Source organism: Arvicola amphibius, chromosome 3, assembly GCF_903992535.2.
Source record: "Arvicola amphibius chromosome 3, mArvAmp1.2, whole genome shotgun sequence".
In the NCBI taxonomy this organism is placed as follows: Eukaryota; Metazoa; Chordata; class Mammalia; order Rodentia; family Cricetidae; genus Arvicola; species Arvicola amphibius.
In genome coordinates this window covers 170,225,423-170,252,027 of record NC_052049.1, presented here as the reverse complement: position 1 = coordinate 170,252,027, position 26,605 = coordinate 170,225,423, and the positions used below count along the sequence as shown (strand labels likewise).

Here is a 26,605-nt window from a genome sequence, read left to right as displayed (position 1 = left end):
AAGTCATCCTGATGTCAACTTCTGACCTCCACATGTGTACAAGCTGGCACGTGCATTTTCCCATGCATACACCTGTAGGTACATGCAGATATCACACACAGACACACACAGAGACACACACACACATACACACACAGAGACACAAACACACACATACATGCACATACACACACCTTAGCCAAGACAATCACAAGAAATAGCAGAAAAAGGCAACTTGCTCAATGAAATGTCAAAGCTTGTCTTAAGGTTCTAAGACAATATATCATTGGAGAAAAGGCTAAACTGAATAGAAAAGCCTAGAAACAGACCCATAATTTCACGTGAGCTTGATATCTGCTAGGCAGCATTCCAAGTCAGAAGAGACTAAAACAGTGGGGTTTTAAAACACATATCAGACCAGAACTGTTGGTAAATTTCATTTTACCAAAATAAAAATTTAAATAAACACCACCATAGGTGACAAGACACAAAGGAAAAAGATGTATAATTTGTATTCAATATGAAAATTTAAGAACTTCAGACCAATAAAGAAAAGAAAATCAGGAGTCGGGAGATGGCTCAGTGGTTAAAAACACTCGCTGTTCTTTCAGGGGACACGCATTCAGTTCCCAGCATCCACACTAGGAGGTTCACAACCACATGTAACTCCAGTTCCAAGGCATCCAGAGCCCTCTTCTGGCCTCCTGGGGAACCAGCACTCACATATGCACCCCAACAGACATACAGCTATACACAGAATTAAAAAAAATCAGAATGAATCCTAAAAGAAAAACAAGTACAGTTGTATAAGAAACCTAATTCAATAAGGAGTAAAAGTCAAGCATGGTGGTGCAAACCTATAATCCCATCTCTTGGAAGGCTGGCCCAGGAGGATGGCTGTGAGTCTGAGACCAGCCTGGGTCCCAGGGCACCCAGAGCTATAGAGCAACCCTGTCATATAAAACACAAGGAACGGGACAATGATAACCATGAAAGCAAAATCTCAGTGATAATCTGGTGGGTGCTGCCCTCCGGCGGGGGCACTGTTCCTCACCTGCGTCATCAGCTCTTTATCCACATCGCTTGGCATGGCTTCCTGGATGGAGCGGAGCACGAGTCTGTACAACGAAACTGTATCTTGACACTGCAGGCACTGACGAAGGGTTTTATCCAAGTTGCCTGCTCTCCCAGCACTGTGGGAATTGAGAACAGACTGAATCTCACACAGGCTGCCGATATCTGTGAGGAATCTGGGGCACATAAAAGCAATGACCTCTATTTTTGCACTATAACCTATAATGGGAATTCAATAAAAATACAGAGAAATGATAGTTTTCTGGCACTGCTGGAGTCATTTGGTTTATTTTATTATATCATTTAATCCATTTCAAAGAACATGTGCTGAGAGTTATTTTAATGTTCACTGTGGAACATAAAAATGAGGAAGGGTTGGCTCTTATCCTCTCGCACGCCACCTACCTGCAGGATACAGGAGATAACAATAAGCATTGATAGCCATGCATGCTGAAATTGTATGGAGCCAGGGTCTTGAGAACACCAGAGTAAACTAAAGAAATTCAGAAAAAAAAAAGCCAGGGCTGGTGGTACAAGTGTGTAACCCCAGCAATGGGGACATGGGGATGGGGAAACATCCCAGGCTTAAGATTTGCTTTAGGTACAGAGTAAGTTTAAGGTCAGTCTCACAACTTAGTGAGACCCCCATCTCAGAGGGAGGGCATTTGTCTAGCACGCATAAGGCTCTAAGTTCAGACTTAAGTATTGCAAAATAAATACACTGAGCAAATAGGTGATACACACTGCACACACGCGTGCGTGCGCACACGCACACACACACACACACACACACACACACACACACGCACACACGCACACACAAGTTATACAAGAACTGGGGAATGCAGCCCAGGATCAGAGTGCATGTCCATGCCCTGGGTTCGGTTTCTAGCACTGCAAAAACAAACTCCACCCATACAAAATTTTCTTTTTTAAATACAAAACGTGTTCACAGTCCCTCTTAAAATAGATTCTTCCAGAAACTTGATATCAAAAACCCAAATAGCCCATTTTAAAAACCGGGGTACAGATCTAAACAGAGAATTTGCAATAGAGGAAATGCAAATGGCTGAGAAGCTCTTAAGGAAATGCTCACCATCCTTAGCCCAGGGCAATGCAAACCCAAAGCAACTCTGAGATTCCATCACCTGCCAGGATGGCTAAGATAAAAACCACAAATGACAGCTTATGCTGGAGAGGATGTGGAACGAGGGGAACACTCCTTCATTACTGTCGGGAGTGCAAACTTGTACGTCCAATATGGAAATCAGCATGGCAGTTCCTTAGAAAGATGGAAACCAATCTATTTTAAGATCCAGGTCGTAGGCATAACCCAAAGGACACGCCATCCTCCCACAGGGACACCTGCTCAAATTCATTTTCCACTTTTCTAAGTTTATTTTTATTTTTTGAATTTATTCTTCTGTCATATACTACACCCCGGCCAGTTCCCCTCCCTCCTCTCCTTCTAGTCGCTCCCCACCTCCCCTTCCCCCATCCACTCCTCTTCTGTTTCCCTTCTGAAAAGGGCAGGCCTCCCGTGGATGTCAATCAAACACGAAATACCAAGCTGCAATAAGACTAGGCACCTTCCCTTATATTAAGGCTGGACGAGGCAACCCAGTAGGAGGAAAAGAGTCCCAAAAGCAAGAAAAAGAGTCAGAGATAGCCCTGTTCCCATTGTTAGGAGTCCCACAAGAGGAACAAGCTACACAACTGTCACATATATGCAGAGGAGGACCTAGGTCAGTCCCATGCAGGCTCCGTGGTTGTCAGTTCAGTCTCTGTGAGCCGCTTTGAGCTCAAACTATTCGATTCTGTAGGTGTTCTTGTAACGTCCTTGACCCCTCTGACTCATATGATCGTTCTCCCTCTCTTCAGCAGGTGTCCCTGTGCTGTTCTGTTCATAATAACCAGAAATTGGAAACCATCTAGCTGTCCCTTAGAATGGATTTTTAAAAACTGTACATTTACACCATGCCCAAAACTCAAGTCCAAATGGATCAAAGACCTCAACATAAAACCAACCGCACTGAACCTCATGGAAGAGAAAGTGGGAAGTACACTTGGATGCACTGGCACAGGAGGCCACTTCCTAAGTATAACCCCAGTATCACAGACACTGAAAGCAACTATTAATAAATGAGACCTACTGAAACTGAGAAGCTTCTGTAAAGCAAAGGACATGGTCAACAAGACAAAGCAGCAGCCTACAGAATGGGAAAGATCTTTACCAATCCCACATTGGACAGAGGTTGATCTCCAAAATATACAAAGAACTCAAGAAATTGGTCATCAAAAGAACAAAAAATCCAATAAAAATGGAGTACGACCTAAACAGAGAACTCTCAACAGATGAATTTAAAATGGCTGAAAGACATCTAAGGAAATGCTCGACATTCTTAGCCACCAGAGAAATGCAAATCAAAACAACTCTGAGATTCCATCTTACGCCTGTAAGAATGGCCAAGATCAAAAACACTGATAACAACTTATGCTGGAAAGGATGTGGGATAAAGGGAACACTCCTGCATTGCTGGTGGGAATGCAAACTGGTACAGCTGATTTGGAAATCAGTATGGCAATTTCTTGGAAAATTAGGAAACAACCTTCTTCAAGACCCAGTAATACAACTTTTGGGTATGTACCCAAAGGATGCTCAATCATACCACAAGAGCATGTGCTCAACTATGTTCATAGTAGCATTATTTGTCATAGCCAGAACCTGGAAACAACCTAAATGCCCCTTGACTGAAGAATGGATAAAGAAGATGTGGTACATTTATACAATGGAGTACTACACAGCAAAAAAAATAATGACATCTTGAAATGTGCAGGCAAACGGATGGATATAGAAAACATTGTACTGAGTGAGGTAACCCAGACCCAGAAAGACAAATATAATATGTACTCACTCATAACTGGCTTTTGGACATAAACCAGAAAGAGAGAGAGAGAGAGAGAGAGAGAGAGAGAGAGAGAGAGAGAGAGAGAGAGAGAGAGAGAGACCATCAAATCCCTCCCCTCGGAGCTCAGGGAATCCCAATAAGAGGAGGCAGAAGGGGTGGAGAGGCAGAGGAGATGGAGGATACCAGGACAAGACCCTCTAAAATAATTGAGCAAAGTTCACATGAACTCAGAGACTGAAGCAGCAAGCACGGGGGGTCTACACAGGTCTGCACACCAGTTCCTCTGCACATATACTATAGATTTCAGTTTGATACTTTTATGGGACTCCAGAATGTTTAAATGAGTGGGTCTTGGATGCTTGTGCCTTCTCTTGGGGCTCTTTTATTATTCTGTTGGCTTGGCTTGCCTAACTTCAAGATGATGGTTTTTGCTTTATCTTAGCATATTTTGTTTTGCTGTGTTTTGTTGTTATCACCCAGAAACCTGTCCTTTGCTAAGGAGACTCGAAAGGCAGTGATCTGGATGGGAGAGGAAGTGGGGAGGAACTGGGGAGAGCAGAGGGAGGGGAAATTGTATTCCAACATATTGTGTTAGAAAAATCTATGTTTAATAAGTGGGGGAATAGATCCTTGTAACAAGCACCATGGATTTGTGTGGAAGAGGCTCTGCATGCTCTACAGTCCTCACTGTATTGCCACAAGTAACAACGGAAAGACTGGAGAGCTTGTCATAGGAAACTCAATCTTACACGATTTTCTTTTCATTTCAGTTTTGGTGTTCAAAGTGAGAACATGGAATTAAAAGACAAGAATGCTAAATTCAGTGTCTGTAAACAAGGCTGGGCTAGGATGATTTCTATTATGACAAATATTAAAAAATAGCCCTCTTACTCTGCCTGAGGACTATGCAGAGTGAGGCTGAACGGAAGAAGAAACCAAAGCCCAGCCATCCAGTGCTCATGAAAAGTGGATTACTGCCTGGTATGGAAAATAGCTATTTATGGCTAGACTTTAGAACAGACAGTGGAAGACCCCTCCTGATCACTCTGTCCTCAACACTGAGTCACGTTCTCCTGAGTGAGTGTGTGTGTCACGTCAGGAAACAGGGAGACAGCCGAGGCCAGTGAAGCTAGTTTGAGCAGCCATCACTTTCAGAGAAAGTGGACTGCAGCAAGACAAACAAGATGAACCCCAGCAGAACCAAGGGAGACGCCCACTTACCACGCCATCATTTTGCTGAAAAGGGTGACGTAGAGGGCATTGCAGGTCGCAGCAGAACGGCAGTGTTGGTCTAGCTGCCTCTCCTACACCAGTTTCCAAATAAAACAAAAAGGAAGTAAGAAAAGCAGCCTGGGGTCATTGCTCCTGGGCCAGCCACAGATGTCCCAGCAGAAGGAAACTGTCTCTGTTGCTAACCCTGATGTCACAGGTGTAATGGAGGGAGCCTGGCTGCAGCCAGACTTCCAGCTGCCGAAGGAAGATGCAGCCAATAGAGAAACACTTTTCATTCTGTAAGAATACCTACTTAACACTACATACTCTTCCTAAATGCCAAAATATTTGGGTTGCTTCTTCTATGTCTGTCATTAAAAGCAGAATGGGGGTAACTTGGGAGGTAGCTCAGGGGATAAACAGCTTGCTCCATGAGAACCTGAGGTCAGATCCTGAGGAGCCCACATTAAGAAGCTGGGTGTGCGGGTAAATGCCTGTAACCCCAGCAGTGGGAGGTGGGATAGGGTAGGGTGGGGTGACACAGACAGGCAGGCTTCTGGAGCTTGCTGGCCATTTAGTTTAGCCAAATGCTGAGCGCCTGGTTCAGTGAGACTCTGGCTCAAGAAAATAAAATGGGAAGCAGTTGGGAATGACATCTGACTCCAGTCTCTGGCTTCCACATGCATACACATGGGAGCATGCATCCACACACACACATGTATACACATGCATACACACGGGTGCATGTACCCACATACACACAGGTATACACATGCACAGCACACACATATTTTAAAGGGAAGAATTATTACCAAAAGAATCACTGAAATCCAGACTTCCTCATGAGAACAGAGCTTCTCTACTGAATTTTAGGTCTTCTGGCAGAGAGTAGAGACAGCACTGGGGTGCGAAAGCTCACCTGCTCTCTGCTCAGCGTCACGTCTACAGAGCTGCATTCTGCAACTATTATGGATTTTGCATCTTTGGGGCTTAAAGGATCGAGATGCAGTGTAGGCCACAACCTTTTGTTTAAAGAGGAAAAAAAAAAAACAAATTTCTAACAATGCAACAAAGACCATAATCCACCACAAACCCGCTAAAACCATTAGATGAGTAATTTTTATGTGATTTTACAAAATAAGCCTATGGAATCTGCTAATCCCATTAAATTGTTGCTTAATTCATTCTAAGGTTTACCATTACATCGACCAATAATCAAAGCGGAGTGCCATAAGCTACATCCGCGCTGGCTAAGCAGGGAAACATTTCTACTTCTACCTTCAGGACTTGCACTAAACTAGACGCAGGTACTTAGTGCTCAGGGGGAGCAGTTCAAGACGGTCTCTGCACTTGGCTTCTTACAGGGCAACTGACTGGGGACAGGAAAGATCTTATGCACAAAGTACAAATATACACACATATCTGCTTATAGATGCACACGGGCATAAGTGCATACACACAGCATTAAAGCTTCTTAAGAAGGCTTGGTTGGTGGGAAAAGACTTTCTTGTAGGAAAGGACTTTTACAAGGTTTTTCCCTGGGTAAAAAAAATAAATAAATAGGTTAAGGAACTGTCCTCCAGAATTCAACCATTATATGACTTTTCCGAGGGCTGTCAATAAAAGTGAGCCTGCATTCTAGAATAGCGGGTCTCTAGATGGTAATTCTCAAGTCAACCCCCTCTCCACTTTACTCACCCACAAATTCACCTGTTTGCTAGGTGTCCTTACTTGGATTAACAATTTACAATTCAAACTAAACTCTCTGAAGAAACAAACCGACTAGCTCCTCCCCGCAAACAAGCCCAGTCTGTGTCTCCTTTTCAGCCCAGGAAGTCACAATTAGCTTTCACTTCTTCCTTCAGACATCTTGCAGTCATTCCCATTTCCTCCCTTTCCCTCCCACCTCAGCTGACTTCACCCCCAAGTCCTGCAAGTGGTGCCTTCTCCTTGAGGTCACCCACCTCTCCCCAGCCCCACTGGGGATGCACACCAAGGACCTTCCCTTGTGTGCCCGGGAAACAGCTCTCCGTCTGAGGGACCCGACTCTCCCTCTGAGGGACCCGACTCTGCGCACTCCACGTACCTCCACGCTGCTGGGCAGCTTTCCACATTCACGGAGACAATGACTCTGACATTCACCGGCAGGGGGTCTATCAGCCACTTCATGTGCTTCTCCACTTGCTTAAGAACAGACAGCAGAAGTCAGGTTATAACAACGGCATTTCAGAGCAATCCCCGGAGTTCTCCAATAGGGTACCATTCTCATTACACTTTCCTTATTAAGGACACAACTCTTATTTGGGAATGGTTGATCCTAGGTTGGCAAAATATTGTTATCACCAAATTTGAATTCTGGACATCTAAGGAAATGTTTATGCCTTAAAAATATGTCAAAATAACTATTTTTTGCTAAGTATGTAGATTTATTTGATGCGACTGTCTGTGAACATACAGTATATATTTTAATTCAGAAATTAAGTAGAACTGAATAGAACAGCATCATTCCCTTCCCCCACCATGGAACTGGGATGCCTGCTGCGGACGTCGCTGGTACTCCGGTCTTCTAAGGCATCTGCTAATTAATAGAACACAATAAGAGAAGCACCTGAACTTGATCTATGGAATCGATGATGATGAGGATGCTGCCCTGATGCCGAGCAGAGAGCTTTTCCAGCCAATGTGGAAATTCTTCCAGAAGCTTAGCAGGATCCAGTGTCAGTGCAGAAACGGCCCAAAAGTGCTGCATCAGCTGCGGAGTGACAAGGTGACACCACGTGCAAAGTAAATCAGCCGTACTCCATAATAGCAGAGAGTGCTTTCCTTCCTCACTGTGTACATCAACGCTGACTCCCCACGGTGGTGGTGTCAAGTGCTAGTGTGTGCATGTGTGTGAGTGAGTGTACGTGTGTGTGACTGTACATGTGTAACTATCAAGTACTAGTGTGTGTGTGTCTGTGTGAGTGTACATGTGTGCGCCTGCATGTGAGGGCCAGGGGGTGATATTGGGTGTCCTCAGTGGCTTCTCTACCTTATCTTTTCAGACTGGGTCTCCCACAGAACTTGGAGTTCACTGACTGGCTAGCCTAGTGGCCAGAAAGTCCCACGGATCCTCCTGTCTCCATCCACCCCTTAGTGCTATGGTTAGAGGCATGCATGCTGCCATGCCTGAGTGTCCACATAAATGCTGGGCTGCAAACTCAGGTTTCTGTACACACGGCAGCTATGAGCTTCGAGGTGGGTGCTGGGAACCAAATCCTCTGTAATAGCAAAAGTGCTCTTTTTTTTTTCCCTCATTTTTTTTTAATTAAAGATTTCCATCTCCTCCCCTCCTCCTCCCCCTTCCCTCCCCTCCCTTCCACCCATACCCCCACTCCACCCCTCTCCAAGACAAAGAGCCATCAGGGTTCCCTTCACTATGTTAAGTCCAAGGTCCTCCCAGCTCCCCCTAAGTCCAGGAAGGCACCGGACTGAGCTCCCAAGGTCCTGATGAGGAACAAAAGGAGGGAGATCATGAGCAAGGAAGTCAGGACCATGAGGAGTGCGTTTACCCATTTGAGACGGTGGGACAGATCTAACGGGAGACCACCAAGTCCAGTTGGAAAGGGACTGATGGAACAGGGGACCAAACCGGACTCTCTGAATGTAGCAAAAGTGCTCTTAACCACTGAGCCATCTCTCCAGCCCCAAGGACTATTTTTCTAAACCTTATACAAAACCAAAATAACTGTCACAGGTTAAATATCCCTCATGCATGATGTTTGGCACCAGAAGTTTCAGATTTCAGATTGTGGGGATCTGGGGAATGTTGCATATGATAGTGAGTGATCTTGGGAACAGGACTGAAGTCTAAATATGAAATTCACTTGTGTTTCATACACACCCTCTACAAGTAGCCCGAAGGCAATTCTAAGCCTTTCAAGGAGAACCAGTGTTTTAACCATGACATGTCACATAAGATGAGACGTGGAATTTTCTACATGAGTTGTCATGTTGATACTCAAAAAGCTCCAGATGTCAGCTGGGGCTGTAGCTCAGCGGCAGAATAGCCTGCCTTGCGTGCACGAGGTCCAGGTTCAATCTCCACAACTACCAAAAAGTTTCAGATTTTAGCAGCTCCGATTTCAAATTAGTGTTGCTCTACCTATAATCCCGAAAGCCCAAAAGCCTGCTTATTTTTATTATCTCAGCCCCAAGAGCCCCAGAATCTGCATAATATCCAGGTGGCTTCAGAACGCAAGCGCGACATACCTTCAGGGTCAGCCGCTTGATAATCAAGGAGGGCTCCGAGCTGGTCGACATGGGCCGCCCCACAAAATGAGACAGGATCAGTGTGTTAGGGCAGTGCTTCTGCTGCAGCTGAATCCTGAAGGAAAAACACGGGACTTTATAAACTCTCCGCAACAACAAATACACACAGAGCCAGACATCAAATGTGGTTCTAGTGTCCTTAATTACATGGTACGTCACACTGGAATAAATAAGGAGATTAGTGATTCCACTCTATTTTTAGAACCTTTTAAACTAATAGCCTCATTTTAATTAGCAGATAATGTTAATTAACATAAAATGTTAATAAAAGGGGCATTGACTTTTAACTAAACGCAGGCTGTTAGAGGAGGTGAGGAGTTCATGGTCATCCTTAGTTACACAGCGAGGTTGAAACCAGGCCATTTTGTGCTACGTGAGACCCTATCTCTAAACAAACAAGACAGTGAAAAGAATGGTTTAGTAGCATTGGGTCATACCACTTTGATAAAAGAAGGGACTTTCCAGACCCTGGTCCTCCAGACACCAGGAGGGGTGGGATCGGGGCTGGTGCCACCACCAGATCATCCAGGCGCTGGTAATACTAGAAACAAAAAAAGGATTTACACTGTAAGATCGCACACGCCTCTGAGAACACTAAGCAGAACTAACTGGCACTCAACTTTTGTAGGTCCTCTGAAGACACTAGAGGAAGCTGTTTGAGAAAACAGACTTGTGGCAGGCCGACAGCACGCTGTTCTGTACATGGCTGCTTAAAGCAGGAAATGAGCCCCGTGGCTTTGCTGTAACAGTGTAAGGGGGAGTATGGGCTGTGGCCGGGTTTTTACAGTGTTCAGATGTTTGGTGAAATGCTGCAGAGAGGACATGGGTCACACCAGAGCCCCTCGACCACAGGAAGTGTCCCTCTGCTGTACAGTCCCAGGCAGCAACCCTAGATTTCCTCAGCAGAAGAATGAACTTGGAGCCTGCCTCAGTTTCCAGGGCTTAGGGGTCCAAACAAAAGGAGGCTTCAGGCTTCTTCTGAACCCCTTCCCCCACCCCACCCCCTGATCTTCCAGGCTGCCCTGGAGAGCCAAGCTCGGTCAGGCTGTCTGAAATCTTCATGAAACTGAATCTTTGCGAAGTCCAAAAATCCATCTATTCCGGGCTTTCTCCAGCCATGCAAAACCAGCTCAGACCAGGAAGGCTATGATAGGAAGCGCAAAATGCCACAATACTTCTTAGGAGTGCCCGGAGCAAGCTTAGTGTTGCTATGTCTACCAACATCTAACTGACTGCTGATGACGTTTTAAACCCATAATAGCTTGTGGTGGGCTTTGGGATGGCTTTATGGCAGTAAAGTTTCCAACTTCAGGAAAACATCTGTGGTGTGGTCATTGGTACTAAGACACGAATCAATGGCCAAGGATCCCCAGTGCCTCCGAGTGGTGTTACATATGAAGGAACAAAGGGAGGCCTTGTTGATTTATCACCCTAACCATCCCAACAACTCGGTCCATGGTTCTATAGGAACCCACTTAAAGATCTAGAGTCCCACGTTGGGGCTCCTTGCTGCCAAGGATGTGGCCCACAGTTCACATTTATTCCGTGTGTGCTCATGGGGAAATCATGGCAGACTTCAGTTTCTTCTTTTATACCGCAGCATCAGTATCTCCTACTTAATATTAACCTCATGCCAGCTGCTGTCTGTTTTAGAGGTGTCATCAGGCTTAATATTTGCAACATTGCCCCGTGAGAGAAGGAACACTAGCTATTCTCCATTTGTGGATAAGAAGGTCAAGTTGAGAGCGACCAGAGATTTGACACAACCAAGCAATCAGCACAGTCTAAATTCTAAGAGCTCTATAAAAATGTGTCTGCTCATGTTAACTTCCATGCCAGCCTTAGGAATTAATTTGTAGACTCAAGTTGAGATGGCTCAGCCCATTAAAGGTGCTTGCCATGAAGCCTGAAGGCCCGACTTCATTCCCAGGGCACATGGTGGAAGCAGAGGACCAACTTCTTTAAGTTGTTCTCCGATAGCCTCATGTGTACCATGGCATGTGCGCCCCTCACTACGTAATGTCACCCAAATTTAAAAATTGTTTTGTACATTGCTTTGTGATATTATTAAGTGTTGGACATGTTTCTTAGTAGATGTCAGGTTGTTAATCTGTTTAGATCCTTATAAATGCTGATTAGGCCAAAAGCTGATGACTGATCTGCCTATTGAATGAACGACCAGAGTTTATTTTCTGAACATTTGGCACTTTAGCTCTTTAACAGTTAGGAAGAACTGACAGCCTGGCTTTGCTACCATCACATTCCCTAGCCTGATCTGGGGGCGTCACAGGTGGCAGCATAATGGGTACATGGCTGATGAATCATCATCTTTAGCAAGATTGGTGTTCATAATACATGTCAAAGTCACATAGTCTTTCTAAGATACAAATCTAAGTGCATCCCAACATGGGGCATCCAGCCTTGAGAGCGGGTAACACAGTCACCAACCCGAATATACTCAGGTGAAAGAATTGTTGGATGATAACCTTTAAGCCATAACTTACTTTTATTATTTTTAATTGTGTATGTATATGTGCATGTGTATGTTTGTGTGCAAACAGGTGTGTGTGTGCAGTTGCATGTGGGGTCCTGAAGCTGACATCTGGTGTCTTAGGTTATCACACCCCACCTTATTTTTTCAGATAGGGTCTCTCCTTGGGCCCAGGTTCACTGACTGACTGGCTAATGAGCTCCCTATATCGTCCTGTGCCTCTGCCCTCCCCATGCACTGAGGTTACAGACAGAGCCACCACTCTGGACTTTTGTCACGGGTGCTTGGGATCTGAACTTGGGCCATCATGCTTACGTGAGAAGAACTTTCCCAGCTGTGCGACCCCCAGGCCACCAACTGATCGCTGATTGGACCAGTGTCTCAGAAGCGTACCTTCTCGAATCCCAGTTCATGGGCTGAGTTAGAAGCCTGCTGAAAGGCTTCTATCTGCTCTTGCTCATCGTGTATGTCCCATAGAACATCCCCCAAATCATCCTCTTCTGGAGTGGACTCCTCACTGCCTACATCCTTCACCTCCACGTCTGTGATCTCAAGGCCGAGGATGTCCTGAGCACAAAGAACAGGAAAGTACAGTACAGGAAAGCAAATGAAACTCAGAGACTTTGAAGCTGGGGTCAGCTTGCTGGTCCGTACCTACCGAGGGTAGGGCAAGTCCAGACTTAGGCTTCGAAGAACAAGAGTTATTATAAGTACCCCCAAGAATAAAATTGCAACCATAAGAACCCTAGTTTAAAATGAAAACACTAAAATATAAAGATTAAGAGTTCTTCTCAACTAAAAATAAAAGCAGAGTACTATCTGTCTGGTGGGATTTGTTTTCTGAAAAATTCCATGTAATAGCTGTAATTCCATTTGGCTAGAGAATCACTTTTTAAAAAGCGTGTATGTATGCGTGCGTGTGTGTGCATGTGCCTAAGTGTGGAGTCAAGAGACAAAGACTAACTTGGGTATCATCCTCAGGAATTCTTACCTCCTTTGAGACAGGGTCTCTCACTGGCAAGAGCTCACCATGGCTAGCTAGTGAGCCTAAGGGAATCCTTCTGTTTGTACATCCCCAGTGTTAGGATAACAAGCACATACCATCAGGCCTGGGATTTTTAAGTGTCTGCTTAGACTCCAGCTCGGGTCCTTATGTGTGTGAGGCAGGCATTCTACAGAGTGAGCAATCTCTTCAGCTTACTACTGAATAATTTCAAAGGCTACACAAATGCCTAAGAAATACAGTATGAGATTGAATTCCCGAGATCGAGTTTCTTTCTTTTCTTTTTCTTTTTTTAAAAAAGTTTTTTGAGACAGGGTTTCTCTGTGTAGCCTGGTTGTCCTGGAACTCACTATGTAGACTAGGCTGGCCTTGAACTTGGAGATCCGCCTGCCTCTGCCTCCCAAGTACTGGGACTAAAGATGTGCACCACTACTGCCTGGCATGAAATAGACTTTCTTGACATCACGACTCTCTACTGTCACATTTAATCTCTTTATTAGGTCACTTAAAATATATTGATGATAAGTATGGCTTATTTCATCTTACTTATTTTGGTCCTAAGTTTTGTAAGACTGAAAAGCTCAGCATCATCCTGGCAATCTTTCTACTCGAGATCAGCATGCGAATGCAGTGCCATAGGTCACCTCGTAACGTTTTGTGCTCACTCTTCTCTGATGACAAATCTCCATATCTGCAATCCAATTTAAATAGAAAAGGTGAAGCCAGATGTGGTGGTTCATACCTTTAGTCCCAGCACGTGGGAAACAGAGGCAGGCGGATCTCTAAGAATTCGAGGCCACCGTGGTCTACAGAGTGAGTTCCAGGGCAGCCAGGACTGGTACACAGAGAAACCCTGTCTCAAAAAGCAAAAGCAAAACAAAACAGAAGATGACGTGAGCCCTTCCTTCTCCAGTGAGGTCTCTGGCTCCCGGGAAGAGCTGGGCATCCTTCGGTCAACATGGCACACCTTCCTGTCATGCTCCTTTCACTTAGAGATAACAGTGTTGCCAGCCTTTTGATATTAGTTATTGGTGCTTTTGCTGAAACAATTCTGAAATGATTTTTTGCACAAAGAATAAGCTCAGGCATAATACCAAGCAGCTACAGAAAGCATATGCATTAAACAAATATGTGAGATTTCAACAAAACTTCTAGCCCCAGATGCCTCCATGGTCCATGTTCCTGTTCCTCCCAAATGTGTCTTCTCTGCTGTTAGAAATGGCAAGGTGGGGGCATCTCAACTATGTAAAAAAAAAAAAAAAAACCCAAGTCCACAAAGATCACAAGAAGCCTCTTTGAGGAGTACAATGCCCACTTGTCCTCAGATGCCTCCTCTGGAGTTCCGTGTTTGCAATACATTTACACCCAGCAGGTGTTGAAGGCAGCCAACTCTGTGAGGCACATCCTGACAAAACCAGGGTCTCACCCCAGGACCATCTCCCAAAGAACAATGGCGCTCTCCTGGGGTGCCACTCTCAAAAAAACAACACACAAGTAGCTTTGTCTGGAAAACTCTTTAAAGAAAATACTATTAGGAAATTTTAGATGAAAGCTTACAGAGAAAAGCATATTTACCTGTTTAATCATCTTTTCCACACTGATGTAAATTTTATACACTCCCTCCGCAGGATCCCCTGAGTGATCGATGATCTAGGGAAAAGGGCTCAGTAGTAACATGGACATGCAGTAACAGCAGCAGCAGAAGAAGTCTTTCAACATTTTAACTTTTTTTTTATCCCAGCAAACTCCTTACAAGAAAGATACTAGATTGTAACCTTGTTGTTCAGAAGAGGAAACCAAGGCAACTTAAAAGGCTGGTTTGAGGTCACACAGGGATATGGGGGGGGGGGCGTCTCATTTCAACCCTCTCCCTTGGGTTAGGACCCCTGGAATCTCCTATCTAGACGCCTGCTACCCTCCACTCCAGACCACTCTATTCTCACAAAACCATGGACATCACTGGCAGAGGTTCACACCAGGCCCTGACATTCTGCTCAGTGCTAACCCATACTCCCCGCCCCACTCCAAAAGAAAACGCCAGGTCTTTAAACAGCTTCTGAGGTGTTTCAGGACTGATCTAACTGGGCCACCTCCCTGTATGTGCCCTCTCCAGACATGCTGGCTTCCTTTCCCATGCTCATCCACCTCCTGGCTTTGGCTTAACTCTGCCACGCATGCTCTGTGACATATGTTCTGTGTTTTACCTTGGCTTTGTTGGTCTTGCTTAGGTTAGAAACTTGATCCAGGAACTGCTGGACGGAGTTGGAAGTGACTTCCCCATCCTCCAAACGATGGTAGATTAATCGTGGTTTTCCTTCTGGGTTCTGCAGAAAGGCTTCTTCGCAGTCTTCTAGTAGAAAACTAGATTGGAAATCGCCATCTCTTGGGTTACACTGTACTGTGACAGCAGATACTTAGTGACCAGTCTAATGGACTTTACCATTGTGAAAGGGCCCAGATACAAAGGGAAAAAAGCTTTCAAAAACTCTCCTCTCTCTCTCTCTCTCTCTCTCTCTCTCTCTCTCTGTGTGTGTGTGTGTGCGCGCACGTGTCCAGAGATCAGTGTCAAACGTCTTCCAGTGCCACTCTCTGCGGAACCTGGAGCTCATGGAGTCAGCTAGCCTGGCTGGTCACAAGCCACAGGTATCTATGTGCTCCTCTCTCCCTCCCCTGTGCTGAAATTACAATCTTCATAGCACCCAGCTTCTATGTAGGTTCAGGGATTCGAGCTCGGATTCTCATGCATGTATAACAAACACTTTACCTACTGAGCCATCTTTCCAGTTCCAAAATTGGGTCATTTTATAGTACTATTCTTTTTTCCTCATTAAAATAGTACTTTAATAAATCTATTAAAAGCAGAGCCAGTGGCTGGATCCTGACATTATGGGCTTTGGGCTTTTGGGGCAATCACATGACTACACTGCAGTCATCCCAACAGAGAGATGGTAAAGACTCAGGTGCAGTCAAGAAGCCATCCTCCAGCTACAGCTTCTACTTGGGGTTTAAAAAGTAGCTGAGGAATGTTCACACCACGGCTCTTCGTTCTATTTGCCTTTCTCGGCCTTGGCTGCTTTTGCTTTTTTTTTTTTTCACATGTTTCGGAATTTGATTTTTTCCTCTTCTCTCTCTGGGCTTTCTTGACCATCTTTTTCTTTCCTCTTTATCAAGGTCAGGAGGGTCAGCAGTGTGTTTTTCACGTCTGCTCTTTCCTGCATTATCTCCCTGCTCTTCCAAGTCTGTGTCTACTATTCTTACATGGTCTTAAAAATATAGTATGTTCATTAGCCAGAGAGAATAAGACCTATAAATTATGTCTTAAGCTATAAAGCTTCATAATTGATTTATTTTAAGCATACAAATTCTCAAAAAATACTGTTTGTGCATGGTTCAAAATAATGAAGGATCTTGCTAAGTTGCCTGGGCTGGTCTGCAACTTCAATCCTTCTGTCTCAGTTTTCTGAGTCTCAGGGACAAGGACAGGGTCTACTGCAGGGCAAGTGGTGGAACTGGCCATTTCACACAATTAAAGTCAAGGACAACTCATACCCTGCAAGGCTAAACCCAGTTAGACAACAAGGCTAGATGGAACAGCTCACACCCCCTTTTGTCCCATTTTGTCTTTTATCTACACCATCTATATTTGATTGATTGAAACACCCACAGGTAAGATTCATTATATTATAATAATATTCACATTGAAACTTCATGTCTCTCAAATTGTATTTCAAGAAAGAAAACAACGGGGTTGCCTGTGGACTGATATGGGAAGCCACCAGCTTTTCCAGTAATTCAGATGGTAAACATTAGGCTGTGTAGGACAGTTTCCATTGTGAACACTCCATCTTGCTGTTATAGTATAAAAGCAGCTACTAAAAACATGTACACAGATCAGTGAATGTGACTGTGTTCCAATAAAACTTTATTTATAAAAGCGGACACTTGGCAGGGTTAGCCCTGGGCCACTGCTGCCAACTGCTGCCCAAAGCAATTCTTGTATTAATGATGCTGATAGATCTAATGGTATGAAGCTTTACATTTTTTATCTGAGTGTGAGGGAGTTATAAGATTTATTACATTTCACACACTGCTTTTGACTATGAGAATGAAATTAGGACTTATCTTTGAAGTTCCCTTGGCAGTGATCTCTTTACAGCTAATGTGATGGTAAACTAGAGATCTTTTTCAGCTTACCTTGGTAACGTTGAGTGAAGGAATAAAACAACTAAAGAACTCTTCTCGAGTTCCCATTTTCTTACAGTGAGGTACTGGTTTTCAACATCTATTGGGAAATAAATGGCATGGAAGAAATATCCCATTGTCTCACACATTCTCTTAAGTTTAGGTGAATGGTCCTAAAAAAGAATTAGGATATATTAAAGCTTGATATATTTAACTGATAGGGGTGCAGAGAGGATCTTATTACTCAAAAGATGTATTTTAGACATATTTGAAACAGTCTGTATTCTAAGCAGTATCCTAATACAAAAATGATCACATTTAAAGAAAATAATACAGAGCAAAAGTAAATTTCTCTCTAGCACAAAAAATTAATAGCTTAATAACATGACTATTTTCTAGCGCATGAAATGATTTATTTATTTCATAATCAAGCAACAGAACAAAGTATTAGGTTAGTTTGATTTGGTATTTCTTGGTATTATTTTTATCAGGGATAATTTGATTTCTTGTTTCAAAGGATTCGAAGGTAAATCTCTGTGTGTGTGTGTGTGTGTGTGTGTGTGTATGTGTGTGTATGTGTGTGTGTGTGTGTGCGCGTGTGTGCGTATGTGTGTGTGCATGTGCGTGTGTGTGTATGTGTGTGTGTATGTGTGTATGTGTGTGTGTGTATGTGTGTGTGTGCACGTGCGTGTGTGTATGTGTGTGTGTGTGTGTGCGTGTGCGTATGCGTGTGTGTGTGTGTATGGAATATGGTGATCTGAGCTAGGAGCTACAGTTTCAATGACAGCAGGCTTGCCTTGCATAAAAAGCCCGAGATTTCATTGCAGAAACATAAAAAGTTAAAGTCTTAATAAAAAATATCGGTCTATGACAAAGAATATTAGCAAATAATGATGATTTTTATTAAAGGAATTAGTCAGATGCCTCTAGTTGTCCTTGGGAAGAACTTATATCCAACTACGAGATGGAAGCTGGACTATAAAATACTCTGCAATTTTACCGAGATTAGTAATATCATAAAGGAGTATTTAATAAATCTACTAACAGTTGTAGCCCATGGATTTGGCAGGTTTATCTTTGGGCATGAAGATGTATTTGAAATTCACTTGAGGCAGTAGAGATAGAGTTCTCCTACAAAAGGTCAGGTGATAAATATTTTTTTAAATAATAATGCTTAATAATTCATCTGTTTCAGTAGGGACCTTTTAAATATTTGGTTTCTCTCCCAATTAGCTGCTTTGGTAGTGCAGCCATGGATTTCTCTCTCTTTCTCTGTCTCTGTCTCTGTCTCTGTCTCTGTCTCTCTCTCTCTCTCTCTCTCTCTCTCTCTCTCTCTCTCACACACACACACACACACACACACACACACCACAGCCTGGGAGCCTGGGAGTATTCCAATAATACTTCTATATAGATACTAAAGTGGTATAGATTTCATATAATTTTCACCTAACGAAATAGTCTTATGTTTCCTTTTCCCAATAATTTAGAACAGTGGTTCTCAAGCCGTGGGTCAAGACCCCTTTGGCAAACTTCTAGCTCCAAAAATATTTACATTATGATTCACAAAAGTAGCAACAAAAATAATTTTATGGCTGGGGGTCACACAATATGAAGAACTGAATTAAAGGGTTGTGGCATTTAGGAAGGTTGAGAACCACTGATTTAAAATATAAAAACATATCTTAGCTCTGGGCCATAGGAAAGCAGGTAACAAGCCAGAAGTGGCCACAGGCTGTAGTTTACAGAACTCTACCTTTGCTTTTGAATACCTCCATGGGATGCCTTGAGAAGTTCCAAGTCGTGATAAGGATTAAACTTTAGTATTATCTGAAACAGCTTTAAGGCCAGCAACTACATCAGACAAGGCCAATGAAGGGCTCAAACACGGAAGACAATAGCTAATGAAATATGAAAAGGCCATTTTAATACACAGATTCTTAACTATATTTTGTACTTTTACATTAAGACATTGGCATCTTTTTTGTTGTTTGTTTTTGGTTTTGTTTTTCGAGACTAGACAGGGTTTCTCTGTGTAGCCTTGGCTGTCCTGCACCTCACTGTGTAGACCAGTCTGGCCTTGAACTCAGAACTCTGCCTGCCTCTACCTCCCAAATGCAGGGACTAAAGGAGCGCACCACTAAGACATCAGAATCTTAATGATATATTTTAGGTATAAAATTAGATACAAATAGAAAGAAGCCAGAATGCTCCAACATCTTAGTTTAGTCTTCCTGCCTTCGTTCCTGTCCTTGCTTTACTAGTAAATTAAATGAAAACTAGGAGCCTTAACACAATGTCTACTTTACACACGTGAATACGGAACCAAAGTGCATCATAAGCAAAGCCTAATTAGTGCTTTCTGCTTTTTCAGCTGGATAATCTCATAGGTAGCGAGCTACTTAGTTTAAACACAATTATATTCTGGATATAATATTAATTTGTATTGTGTTTTGAGATAGGATCTCACTGTGTAGTCCAGGCTAGCCTCCAACTCACCACAGTCCTCTTACTTCTGTCCTGAGTGCTGAGGTTACAGATATGTGTCACTACCTCAGCTATTAACTTGTATTTTCTTTTCTTTTCTCTCTTTCTTTTAAAACATTTATTTATTTTAATTTTATGCATATGGGTGTTTGCCTGCATGTGTGTATATGCATGATGTGCATGCCTGGTGCCCACAGGGGCCAGAAGAGGTTATCCAATGCCCTGTGACAGGAATTATATTATATATATTAATTATAGCCAGTTGTGAGCCACTGTGTGGGTGCTGGAAACAAACCTGGGTCCTCTGCAAGAGCAGCTAAAGCTCTTAACTGCTGAGCCATCTCTCCTGCCCCAGACTCTGTATTCTCAATGAGTTAATACACAATTTATGATGAATATCTCACCTTCAGGAAAAGTTCCATTTCAGGCTGGGTCTCGTCTGTGTAGATGAGGTAACATCTGACGGAGTGACTCCACAGGGAACGTGAGAACAAGGGTGTGACCTGCAATAAGCCAGCCACGGCAGTGTCCCAGTCATCTGGAAGTAAAATGTCCACAAATCGATGAAAACTTTACCACCAAACAACTGACAAAATAATTCCAAGTAAGTCTGAAAGAGCATAATAGACATAGACTGGAACCCGCTGTCGTGTTAATACCAACAACGCTAGAATAATGTAGTAGAAAGTAATTAATTTCTAGCCTCAACTTCTCCTCTGGGATTTGAGGTAATGAATGTCTGTGGTCTCCCCTGGAGACAATGGATCCCCAGGGTAGTGGCTGCAATTCTATTTTTCATGAGCCACTCAGTTGCTCTGCTAGTTGAAGGGAGCCTGCCTTCCCAAGGTGATGTATCATTTTGCCTTCTTAGTCTTGAACTCTAATGAAGCTAAAAGAGTTTGAGAATGGTGTAGAATGAAAAGTAGTTTTATGTTATTTATTGGGAAGGAAAGATTATGAAATACCTGACAATAATAAATATAAAAATATTGTTTCTCACTTAAACTATACCGTATGCTTGTGGTTCAACAAAAGCACTGTGAATTCTGAGAATAGCACAGCTACTAGAACCTGGGTGGCCAGGCTAGTAGGACGGCCATATTATCCTGATGAAAAGTGTGTCACCTCAGCTTAGTCAGTAATAGCCTCTGTGCATGCTGTCTTGCCAATGGAAGGTGCCAGAACACCAACGTCATGTGCAGAAGATTCTAGAGCACGAACAGTCACAGGCAGGGGGCCAGTTACCTCGGTTGATGTTTGCGAAGGGTCCTTCCACATCTATAGAACTGTGGGCAAACTCAGGGCCTCTGAAGGACTGCTGAAGCTGGATCATGCTGCCTATGGAAGGCTCGCTTCCCAAGGCTCTGCTGGCCCAGTATTCACATTGGGTTCCAGTAGCTGTTGCAACAAGGAATTGGAATTTCAAAAACAACCAAGCTACCAAATATTTTAAAACTGACTACATATGTCAAATAGTATTTCTCATGTCAAGATGTTCTATTTATAAATAAAACAAGCATTCAAATAATGGTTTTCAAAATATTTTGGCACTGACTTTTGGCAAAGCATTTCAGTTCTAGTTAGCACAATTCTGGTTATCATCTCAAATTCAAAGAAAGGATTAAAACAGGAAAGAAGGAAGAGAAAAAGAAACAAAGGAATTTTGGTAAGAGGCAGTTTAGGGCAGTGAGATGATTCAGTAGGCAAAGGCACTTGCCACCACTGAGGACTTGCATCCAATACCTGGGGTGCAACTGGCAGAAGGAGAGAACTGATTCTCACAGATTATCCTCTGACCTCCACACATGTGCACTTCCACCCACATGCACACACATACATACCCACATACATATACTCCAGATAAATAAATGAAATGAAAAAGAGGCAGTTTAAAAACATCACAAACAGTTCTAAAAATCTACTTGCAAATGGACATTTACACATCAGTTAAAATGTAAATGAATTTTTTTCCCCTGAGATGAAGCCCCATCTGTCCTGGAACTCACTATGTAGACCAGACTGACTTCAAACACACATAGATTACCTGCCTCTGCCCCCTGAGTGCTGAAATTAATGGCATATGCTGATGTGGGGATTCCTCTCTGTATGCTATGAATATGTTTTATTACCATTGGTTATGAGAAAAGCTGTTTCGGCCAATGGATTAGTAGAGTAAAGCCAGGCAGGAAATCCAAACAGAGATATAGAGAGAAAGTAGGTGGAGTCAAGGAGACGCCATGTAGCTGCCAAAGGAGAAAGCGAACCTTACGGGTAGGAGACAACCTCATGGCAATACACAGATTAATAGAAATGGGTTAATTTAAGATGTGAGAGTTAGCTAAAAATATGCCTAAGCTATTGGTCAAACAGTGTTGTAATTAATATAGTTTCTGTGTGATTATTCCGGGGGGAGGGGAATGAGCAGTCGTCTCTGCCTACAATATGTTACCATGCCCAGCTTCTGAAGGGACTTTAAACACAGACTGCCAACAGGGCACTGATAACTTGTGTCCTTCAGGTTTAAATTGATGTATCAATGAGTAGGACCAAGGAGGCAGCATTGGCTTGTGTCTGTTAACTTGCCATGACATTATAGTAACTTTGATACACTGTATATATGAAGAAGCCAATATGGAATGGAAGCAGTCAGTAAGTCATGTGACAGCCGGAGGCACTTTCTTAGCTGTTCTTGGTTAGTTGGGATCACTTCATCTTTTTCTCAAAATGCTGCTCACAACCAATGAGAATAAAATGAAAACCAGTCAGGAACAGCCAGGTGCCGTATCTTACTCCCCAATACATCCCTTTGTAAGGCTATATAATACCACCCTTATAAACAGAAGGACTACAACAATTTCTCCTTATACCTACAGGAAGCTTTTCCTTTACCTCGTACGAATCACAGCTAATTGATACTTTCTTGAAACATGGGAAATGCCTTGAATTCTGTGATTAAAGACTTTTCTTTCTTGCTAGAAAAATGTAGGTGTGACCCGCAGTGGGTACCTTGGGTGGGGATGGGAGTGTGGAGAGAGCGCACACGTACACCATGGGCCAGGATGGTTGGCAGAGCATGAGGACAAGAGAAAGCCTAGCCTGAACTGTCAAGGACAGGAGATCCTAGCAGCTAAGAGAGGACCAAAAGGTCTCTTCTGTTTCTAAGAGCGGCGCACGCACTAATCCTACACACAGAGAGTGAAGGGAAAACGGCAGTCGGTTCTGAGCATCACAGCGGCCCTGCAGAAAAGGTAACATAAACATGAAATGTGCTTACCTGTGACATCTGTGCAGCTGTCATCAGAATCAGACTCTCCAGGGTCAAAAACTTGGATACCCTGAGCCTGCAGTCTCTGAAGTTTGCTCTCCAGTTCCCGCTTGGCCCTCAGTAAGTCCTGGATTTCATTTTCTTTGGTCTCCCTAAAAATCTTTTAAAATGTAGAATTTAATTTTGAGACTCTTTTTATAATCACAAAGTTGTGCCACCAACTTTTCAGGGGGAAAAAGCCATTTATCCATAAAGTCAATTTTCATTTGGTTCTCGGTCTCCTCTGAGATGATGTCCTCAGACCTTTATCTTATTGCTTCCCAGTTGAACCCACTGGGAGTCCAGCAGCATAAATGTGCAACTTATGTGACATCTAACAAATTTGTTTCTTTCATACCAAATACCAAACATTTCCAAACACTCCATCTCACAAAGGAACGCATTCTTGGAGGCTGGAGAGATGGTACAGTGGCTAAGAATACATGCTGCTCTTGCAGCAAACCTGAGTTTTGATTCCGTTTGATTCCCAGCACTCATATTGGGCATCTCACAATGATGGCCTGTGACTCTGGTTCCAAGAGATCCTACAACTCTAGCCCCCCACAGGCACTGCATTCATGTGTGCCTGTGTATACATATACAATTAAAAATAAAAATAAAAAATTCATTCTTTAATCTTTGAATATCTCATCTAAAATGTCCACTTTCCTATCTCTCTATCAAATAAACAACACCTAACTGAAAACACGAAATACTTTCTTCTCCAGCTCTTATGACCTTCATGCGCGTTACTTCATTTATCTCTGTTCATCATGATAGCAGATTAACTTTTTTTCTGTTGTGTTTTTCAAGACAAGCTCTCATTACGTAGACCAGGCTGGCCTTGAATTTACAGAGATCTGCTTGTCTCTGTCTCCAGAGTGCTGGGATTAAGGGCATGGGCCGCCACACCTGGATCAAATGAACACTTTTTTAAAAATAGTTTTTAATCTGTGACACTTGGGGAGGGGGGAATACAAGGAATTTACCTTGAATTGCCTTTTAACTCTGTCTCTGTCATGTTCAAATGTAACTGCTCTCTCCATGGCTTGGTATTTTGCTTCCAGTGCCCCCTCTTTTTCCCGCAGTATCTTCTGATAAGTTTTCTGAAGTGCCTGGAATAATTCACCTGTTATCTCTTAACAAAAACAGCCTTGCCTTCTGACATATATGTTACACATGTTAGGATTTAATACTCTACTCACTATTTTTATCAACTACCAAGCATGTCTATATCATCATTTTATTCACGCAAAATCGAAAAAATGCAAACATGTTTGTATCTTAGCAAGCAGGTTCTGCAGCAATGAGCTTTCAATAAACATGAACACCTTTTCTTTGAAATACTGCACCAGCTCCCAAAGTTTTTTACGCCTCAGGTTTTCTAAGAGAATAAGAAATGCAATTTGTACGGCTCGGCTTGAAGAATAATTAACTACGAAAGTTTCCATGCTCCATGACATTATAGATTAATCTTTTTACTGTCCCGAGCCATTCAGTCTGATTCCATAGCGGGCCTCCCAGTAAATGTCAACACAGCTGAGTGAAATAAATGTGGGAGAATTTTTTCAAGATTATGCAGGCAAGAAAGGAACAGCAAGTTATACAAGGAATTGGGATTGCTGACCAGTGACCTGTGACTTTGTGTCTGTCAGCCCTCTCTATGCTGGCTTCTTTATCCTGCCCCTTTCTACCTGCCATCCCACATGGTTCTCAGTGGGCAGTAGTGTACACACATGAAATCAGACCGGAAATGCACAGGTCTACCTTATATGGGCAAGTGCATTGGTCAGCCAGTGGAACCTGAGGGCAACATGAGCTGCAGTGAGGAACATCTTCCCAGATAATATGCTAATGAGATACTAGATAACGAAGGGCAGGCTTCATAAAACCTGATGGAAATGATGCGTGACTAAAAGAAGGCGCCTTCTTTTATATAAATAAGCCTGAGCTGTTTATTTAATGCCTACTTCAATGGGCCCGGGATCTCTTGGGCTGTCAGAGATCTCACCCACGGAAAAGAAAGGAGTATATGACCACCAGAGAGGCTCCGGGCCCCTGGCATCAAGTCCCAGACTTTTTGCTCTGAGAAATTTTGCTTTACCTACTATCTGAATGAACTAAAGCCGATGTGTTATAAGGCCTACAAAGCATCAAAATAACGATGACTCCATTAGCCAAATGGACTAAGGGAATTTGAGTACTCTCAAGGAAGGTTTTCAACCACAGGAGTTAAAAAACGGTGAAACCAGAAGGTTTCCATAAAAATTCCTATCATATCATTAAAACCCCAAACTGCAGGACGTCGCAAAGAAACTGAGCCAAGCGCTCCATCTTGGAGATACGTTAAATGGGGAGGAGTTGTGTGAAGTTTCATCACAGTGTGGCATTTGCGGCTTCAGGACTCGGGCTGATTGATTCAAGGTGTCTAGATGAATGAACCGGAAATTGAAAGGGGGGGGGGAAAGCTGATAAGAAATTAGTTTAGATTCAAATTATGATTCCTCGAAAACAAGGAGCAGCTTCTGTCCAACTTGGAAAACAACTTGGTTTGTAGGCTGGGGCAGGATGGTGGTGCCACCAAGTGGCTGAGCGGTACACCCGAGTCTCAGTTTCCCCAGCGCTTCCCGCTCACAACACGCTACGTCCCGCGTTACCTGCAGCTCCGCCCGCAGCCGCTTGTTCTCGGTGTCCAGCTTGGCCTCTCGGCGACCCATGGACAGCAACTCCTGGTTCTTGCTGACCCGGAAGATCTCATACTCCTTCTTGAGCCGCTCGAACTCGGCTGCCGCGTACTCCAGCTCTGGCACTGACGAGCCGGTGGACTTGAAGCTGGCTCCCAGCAGCCCGCCGCCGCCCGCCGCGCGAGGCAGCGACCCGGGCCCGGCTCCCGCTCCCCTGCGGAACGAGCTGCGCAGCAGGCGGGCCTTGGGCTTCACCTCCACCGGGATCTCGCAGGCCTCGCCGCCGCCCGCCCCGTAAGTGTCCTCGATCACCTCCCCGCCAGCGGGGCTCACCAGCGAGGAGGCTGTCCCCATGATGCCCACGGCCAGCCGCGGCGGCTCGCTGAGTCCCAGTAGGAGGTGGGGCCAAGAGGGCGGGGTCTGGAAAGCAGGGCGGAGCGTGGCGGCGAGAGGGGGTGTGGCCAGGAGACGAGGGCGGGACCAGGAGGGGCGGGGTCCAGACTTTGGGGCGTGGCCGAATGGTAGGGCCGGGTGCAGAAGCGGGGAGGGTGGAGGGGGGCTGGAGAGAGGAGCAGAGCAATAGTGAGTGGGGCCTGGAAAGACGGGGAGAGGAAAGTGGCACAGAGAGGAGGCGTGGTGTCAAAGAGGAGTCCAGGAAGGGGCGGAGCCAGGTCTTAGGGGCGTGAACAAACAAGCAGGGCGTGGTGCCGCTGCAGCAGTGAACTTGGTCGGCAGAGAGGGGTGGGACGTGGCAGCGAGAGGAAGCGTGGTCAGGTGATGCTAGGGCCCGAAGTGGAGATGGGGCCAGGGTTTGGGGACGTGAGCGGGTAAGTGGGGCGCAATGTGGCAGCCGGGGAGAGTCAGAGTGGGAGGGTCCAGGTGTGACAGCTGGGGGGTGGTGTCGGCAGGAGAAAAGAGCGGCACCCAGAGGGCGGAGCCAGGTTTCAGTGGCAAGGCCGTTCGAGGGAG

The 26,605-nt window shown here is 44.1% G+C and overlaps 1 protein-coding gene across 2 annotated transcripts in view; it reads right to left on the bottom strand.

The window, feature by feature from the left end:
* Positions 1–26,015, bottom strand: part of Nphp3 (nephrocystin 3) — a 41,372-nt gene extending 15,357 nt beyond the window's left edge. For both annotated transcript variants that reach the window (XM_038324027.1, XM_038324028.1), the window contains exons 1-16: positions 25,610–26,015; positions 23,942–24,067; positions 22,923–23,073; positions 20,894–21,046; positions 20,053–20,186; positions 17,174–17,334; positions 15,184–15,340; positions 14,555–14,629; positions 12,370–12,543; positions 9,923–10,026; positions 9,426–9,540; positions 7,783–7,926; positions 7,261–7,358; positions 6,094–6,196; positions 5,184–5,266; positions 1,034–1,172 (exon numbers count right to left, since the gene is read on the bottom strand). In XM_038324027.1, coding sequence (XP_038179955.1) covers positions 1,034–1,172; positions 5,184–5,266; positions 6,094–6,196; positions 7,261–7,358; positions 7,783–7,926; positions 9,426–9,540; positions 9,923–10,026; positions 12,370–12,543; positions 14,555–14,629; positions 15,184–15,340; positions 17,174–17,334; positions 20,053–20,186; positions 20,894–21,046; positions 22,923–23,073; positions 23,942–24,067; positions 25,610–25,990 — 2,298 coding nt within the window. In that variant the 5' untranslated portion in view covers positions 25,991–26,015. The remainder of the gene's footprint in view (positions 1–1,033; positions 1,173–5,183; positions 5,267–6,093; positions 6,197–7,260; positions 7,359–7,782; positions 7,927–9,425; positions 9,541–9,922; positions 10,027–12,369; positions 12,544–14,554; positions 14,630–15,183; positions 15,341–17,173; positions 17,335–20,052; positions 20,187–20,893; positions 21,047–22,922; positions 23,074–23,941; positions 24,068–25,609) is intronic.
* Positions 26,016–26,605: the final 590 nt, after the last annotated feature.